This window comes from Apium graveolens, chromosome 11, assembly GCF_009905375.1.
Source record: "Apium graveolens cultivar Ventura chromosome 11, ASM990537v1, whole genome shotgun sequence".
Classification (NCBI taxonomy): domain Eukaryota; kingdom Viridiplantae; phylum Streptophyta; class Magnoliopsida; order Apiales; family Apiaceae; genus Apium; species Apium graveolens.
In genome coordinates, this window is record NC_133657.1 from 17,197,711 (window position 1) to 17,203,277 (window position 5,567).

At 37.9% G+C, this 5,567-nt stretch overlaps 2 protein-coding genes across 6 annotated transcripts; one reads left to right on the forward strand and one right to left on the reverse strand.

The window, feature by feature from the left end:
• Window positions 1-454: 454 nt before the first annotated feature.
• On the forward strand, window positions 455-5,103 carry LOC141698622 (uncharacterized). 5 transcript variants are annotated; one of them, XM_074503391.1, is made up of 9 exons: window positions 457-945; window positions 1,257-1,498; window positions 1,583-1,679; window positions 2,354-2,537; window positions 2,711-2,792; window positions 2,948-2,993; window positions 3,139-3,291; window positions 3,539-3,687; window positions 4,856-5,103. In XM_074503391.1, exons 1-7 carry the CDS (start codon window positions 565-567, stop codon window positions 3,208-3,210), a joined length of 1,104 nt encoding a protein of 367 aa, XP_074359492.1. In that variant the 5' UTR covers window positions 457-564; the 3' UTR covers window positions 3,211-3,291; window positions 3,539-3,687; window positions 4,856-5,103. The 5 variants fall into 5 exon arrangements, with proteins under 5 accessions (XP_074359494.1, XP_074359492.1, XP_074359490.1 ...); XM_074503389.1 differs by lacking the exon at window positions 4,856-5,103 and adding an exon at window positions 3,895-4,722; XM_074503392.1 differs by lacking the exon at window positions 4,856-5,103 and adding an exon at window positions 3,895-4,722 and having other exon boundaries at window positions 3,539-3,683.
• Window positions 3,964-5,101, reverse strand: LOC141695385 (phospholipase A1-IIgamma-like). Its single transcript, XM_074499633.1, has 3 exons — window positions 4,888-5,101; window positions 4,344-4,480; window positions 3,964-4,185 (listed from the first exon to the last, which is right to left on the reverse strand). Exons 1-3 carry the CDS (start codon window positions 5,099-5,101, stop codon window positions 3,964-3,966), a joined length of 573 nt encoding a protein of 190 aa, XP_074355734.1.
• Window positions 5,104-5,567: the final 464 nt, after the last annotated feature.

Here is a 5,567-nt window from a genome sequence, read left to right on the forward strand (position 1 = left end):
TACATTTTTACGATGATCTAGTTGCTAACATATGTAGTATTCGGAATCTCTAATAAATCTCGATCCAATTTAAATTAGAAAAAACCCGGCCCTATCTGATCCTGCCTGAAAAAAAATCCGGTTAGATTCGTCTCGAGGGTCCAAACGGGCTCTGATATTTTCGAAAAGCCCGATTCGGTCAAAGTCAAAGCCCGAAAAGCCCGGTCCGATCAAAACCCGGGCTTTTTAAAGCCCGATTTGCATCTTTGCACATCTTTGCACGGTTGGATGGCTCAAGTGTGGTTAAAAGTTTATCCTTTATCATCTCAGGTACTGGGTTCGATCCTCGCTCAACCCGAGATTTCTGAGAACAAATACTCATTATAATTTATAATGCTATAAATCATGTTTGTCAAAAAAAACGCCAGGCAATAGTTACTTTTTCTCATTTTCATTACATTCTTGGAAATATGCATTGTTTATTAAGATATTTATTGGGACCTTTACGGTTCCGTAAATTTCATTCAATTATCTGGAGTTGAACTAAATAAAACAAGAAAAGCGGCGGCAGTGAAATCATTGGTAATGAGCATGAGGTGTTTGATACAAAGCTTGGTCGGAATAAGAAGTGCGTGGTGTTCCACATTGGCTTCTTCTAGTAAAAGTGTCCAATACCCACAATGGTCTGGTCTACAGAAATGGAGAGATAGCTCTATTAACCAGGACAGGTTATGGGGCCACAAGGGGCCTCAGCCCCTGCTGCTGGAACAAACTACTACTAATTCAAGTGAATTGGATGCATTTTCTTCACTGGCTCAAATGGGGGCTGTTGTTCTTTCCACGCCTGACCCTTTGCAAAAATCTAAGCTTTCTCATCTTGCTTTTTCTAAATGGAAAAGTAATGGATTGCCTGTTGGAGTTTGTTCACCACCCGTTGGTCCTTCTCGTCCATCTAAACCCCAACTGGTCCTTTTCCTTAACCCTCCTCTGTTTTGCTTATGTTTTTCGATTTTTTCGTTACATGTAACTGCCCTTCTCAATGTTGTTAATAATTGGTGAGATATATGATGAATTTACACATTTTGTTACATTATTTGCTCTGTTTGGTTGGTTGGAAGGAATGGAATGAGGCAAGGTTGGAATGAACATTTGTAAACATTATTATAGGGAAATTAATGTTTTAAGAAAGAAGAGCCAAGAAAATATAAGAGTGCCAATTTTTATGTTCGAGCTATGTGCGTGCGTGAATGTCTCTGATCTTGTGTGTTTTTATTTAGGTTTCTCCTAAGGAAATTCCGTCTCCTAAGAACTCTGGTTTGCCCCTCAATGCTTATATGCTCCACAACCTTGCTCATGTGGAGCTCAATGCTATTGATTTGGCGTGGGATACCGTTGTCAGATTTTCCCCGTATGTCGATCTTCTTGGAGAGGGTTTCTTTGCTGACTTTGCTCATGTGGCTGATGATGAGAGCAGACATTTTTCTTGGTGTTCGCAGAGATTAGCTGAGCTTGGATTTAGGTGAAGAGAAATATATCTGTTTGTTTTTTGTTGCTTGTCATGTCATCATGTATACTATATATAATTTTTTTAATTGACAAATAGCTATGGGGACATGCCTGCCCATAATCTTCTCTGGAGGGAGTGTGCAAAATCTTCAGACAGTGTCACTGCACGCCTGGCTGTAATCCCTCTAGTCCAGGTAATCTCACTTCCGGGAATTAGAGCAATGTTAAATTTTGTTTACTGCGTGTTGGTCATCTTTAAACTATTATTCAGATTTAAAATAAAGTTACAACTTGAATAAGTCTAAGATGATGGTCTCTTTAGGAGATGATTGAGAATTCCTGCATTATTGAAAGCAAAGTAGAAAAGGTGTATGTACTATATTGGCATAATGTCTTTTGAAACAAATCTTTTTAAAGCAAATCTTTCTTTGCAGCTTCCTCTAAGGTAACAAATTAAGACAGACTCTTATATCAGTTGATGCCAATTGTTATTTTGTTTGTTTTTGTCATTATAATCATTAATCTAAATATTCATTCTGAATGCGACCTGACCTGACTGTCTGCAGTTGGTGTAATTATCTTCTTTTTTCTAGCTGTATGTATCGAGTGAACTAGATATCGCACCAGTCAGACCCGTTGGGATAAAAATAAGCAGACCTCATCTGACCCTCACACAACCTAGGGAATTAGTTTTAGGACTGGTGTATGCCTACATCAGGGAGTAAATGGACTATATTTCTAGTAAAAACCTAATTTAGTGTTCACCAGATAGCCCAATTGCCAATTGTTATACAAGAGGGGAAGTAAGTTATATTGTAGAAGAAAAGCTGGTTAAAAGTATTGTAGTTAACTTTTGTTTTCTTTGTAGGAAGCTAGAGGACTTGATGCAGGCCCTAGGCTGGTAAAAAAACTAATTGGCTTTGGGGATGGTAGAACATCCGACATTGTTGTTCAGATTGCTGATGAAGAAGTTGCTCATGTGGCTGTTGGTGTTTACTGGTTTGTCTCAGTCTGCCAGAAAATGGATCGGGTTCCTTGTACTACTTTTAAAGGTTTGTCTTAATATTTGGTATTTGTGCTATACAGTGATATTCCGGTATCTATCTTTCTCGGGAACAGTGTATCTGTGCTATACAGTGATTTTCCGGTATCTATCTTTCTCGGGAACAGTGTATATGTTACATCTAAATTTTCTTAACTATAATGTCTTGTTTTTCTCCTGCAGACATATTAAGTGAGTATAATGTGGAGCTAAAAGGGCCTTTCAATGTACAAGCTCGTGATGAAGCGGGCATTCCACGTGACTGGTAAGAACGAAGATTTAATTTTTATAGTCCTACAGGCTGGCTAAAACTTGCTGCTAAAAATCCCTCATTCCACTAAATTCCTGGCAGCATTTTGTACCGGAAGTGAAACCTCATTATTCGGAAGGCTTAAATATTTGTCTTTAATTGCTGTCTAGGTATGATCCATCATCTAAGCAAGAAAAGAACAAGCAGCTTTCTGAGGTATGTTTAGCCAAAATTAGACCCGAGCAATTAAATATCAAATTACGAGTACAAATGTATTATTTTTTAATAACACTTGCGTGAAATTGCAGCTTAACTGTTTCTACCATTTATATCTTAACAAATAAAATTTGAGAAATGATAGGTGTATGAAAGGCTTGCTTGCGTTATATCTATGGAGCAAGAGAACTCAAATCTGGACAGGCCTCCTGGCTGATCATGATTATTGCCATTGTTTCTCTCAAGTTTGAATAGGCCTCCTAGATGAAAATCATAGCGGAAGCAATGTAAGGACATGGTGAGTAAGAGAGCATAAGTGAACTAGCTAGAATAGTGCAGAGAAGAAATGTCTTTCACACACACCTAATTATTAGAATCCATTAAAGCATGTGTAGTGCGGTTATTATCAATCTTTCTAAATAGCTCAGCTCTTTTCTTTTCTCTGTTGATGATTTCACATAATTACAACTGTATTAACATTTGAAAGTAAACTTTTGTTCTTTTCTTCTTTTACACACTTAAATGATTGATGGTTTTGTATGTAGGGTAGTGGTCTGGTGGGAGTCTGCATATATTCTTCATCCTACTTGTGGCATACATACAGCGATGGACAAAAAAGGAGGTCAAGAGAATTGATTCTCCCAACCAACCACATCACTTCTTTCTCAAGGCCACTAAAGATACTTAATTGTGAGTATGTACGTATAAATTTTGGTTGGAAGATCTTTGTTCAATTGTTCTTTAGGAAGATTAGAATGTAAAACAATATCTGACTCATCCCCTATATAGTATAACATATTGAACCTATTTGATGATATTTGTATAAATTTTACCTGCGTGGTACAAGAATCAGAATAGAAAATCTTGACTGAATTCCTGATTTTCTATACTACGAGTTTAGGTACCTTTATTTAATTGGAGAAGGGACTGGTTTCAGTCTGAGAGACTACAAGCCTTCAGAACCTATCAATCATCTATCATGATAATCCAGGCTCCAAGATCCATCATCGTTTTGAATCATTTCTTTGTTTCTTAAGTTCCGCCACCTAGTTGGTATCAAATATTCATCCTTCACATACTCGCTGAACTTGTTGGCAAGTGCAATGCTTCTTCTAACTTCCAAACGGAAATCTCCATCAAGTCCTTGTATTCCCGCAGTGCCATGCAGATACACAGTTTCCATGTCATGGAGCTTTGCCAAATCAAAAATTTACTTCAAGTAATTCGACCTTTGGGTGTCAATCAATAGTTCATCCCCCACATCGGAGTATCCCACAAACGGATAAAGGGTAACAATGTCGAAGACATTCGGATCTTCAGAACTCGGAGATTCTCTAAAGATTAAAAGACCTTCAAAAAATTTGCATCCCCAACACGGCAGCCAAATGCAAATACTGTAACAAGGCAGCAGTTGTTAGGTTGGCCCTCTGGTGTGCTGAATACATTGGCAACTATGTCAACTGCACTTAGCACCGGAAGCGAAGCACCTAAACTATGGCCACATAGTTAAGCTGATCTCTTCATCCTTGTATTTTTTAATTAGTTGCTTAATTTCATCATGCGCCTGCTATTAAAAACAGAATAAGTACAAGAATGTGGTTTGTGAAAGAGTGAAATGACCGACTTGCAATCATTGGGCATTTCCTGTGATGTAAGCACGCGCACACACATATTATTGATGCGATCATATTGACATAACCAGGGAGAATGCAGCAGTTATTTTTCTTTCTTTTCATGTTTTTTTGCTAAGTTGCAGCAGTAATAATTTACCTGATGTCTAGCACTCAATTTGTTAAATATTGATTTAGCATCATCTGAAGTACAGATAGAGAGCCATCCACTGTGTAGTTTGACGTTGGCAGCTTCTCCAAACAATGCAGCACCTGAAACTAACTCGAATCGAAGACCCTCAACCCATTCCGAGGCCTCCACTGTTCCTCTCCAAGCACAGCCTTTCCTTCATCAGTAGCCACTGCAATGTACTCCATAAAATTTATTTCTTTCGACCACATTTTTGTTGACAGTGACTTAAGGATGAATGCTCCTGGTACAGAAGGCTTGGACGTTGCATACAGATACTTGACAGAGGATTGCCTTTTTCCAGACATACATTTTCAAAGAGATACTTACCGCAAGAAATTTCATTATTACCAACGCCAGATTCGGTTGGCAAATCAAGCAAATCCGTAGGTAAAAGTTATTCCTAACGAAACGCCCACTGAACTAGACCGTTGGAGGAAACGTTCTTGGGAAACACCTTACTAACCGATTGAGTGTTCGTTACTAAATTAGTATCGGATTAATAACAAACTAATAACACACCATCTTTTCATAAACTAATAAAATAAACACCATAAACTAACAGAATATTTCGGTTGCTAAATATAGCAACATAATTCTAATGGAAATCTGTTATTAAAATTAGTAACAAAATACTATCGGAATGTCTGTCACAACAATGCCAAACACCCCAGTCACAACAATCCCTGCAGCTCTCTGCTCAATCACATCTACTACACCAAACACACTAATTTTATCTTCTACAGCTGCTAATAATTTTGGTTATTGGTCCAT

Coding starts and splice junctions, on each gene's coding strand:
- LOC141698622 (XM_074503393.1), top strand. CDS start 565: ATGAGCATGAGGTGTTTGATACAAAGCTTGGTCGGAATAAGAAGTGCG. Junction 1,499..1,582: donor TTAGCTGAGCTTGGATTTAG/GTGAAGAGAAAT, acceptor ATTGACAAATAG/CTATGGGGACATGCCTGCCC. Junction 1,680..2,353: donor CTGTAATCCCTCTAGTCCAG/GTAATCTCACTT, acceptor TTTTCTTTGTAG/GAAGCTAGAGGACTTGATGC.
- LOC141695385 (XM_074499633.1), bottom strand. CDS start 5,101: ATGTCTGGAAAAAGGCAATCCTCTGTCAAGTATCTGTATGCAACGTCC. Junction 4,481..4,887: donor GTTGAGGGTCTTCGATTCGA/GTTAGTTTCAGG, acceptor GCCATAGTTTAG/GTGCTTCGCTTCCGGTGCTA. Junction 4,186..4,343: donor GGGATGCAAATTTTTTGAAG/GTCTTTTAATCT, acceptor GATTTGGCAAAG/CTCCATGACATGGAAACTGT.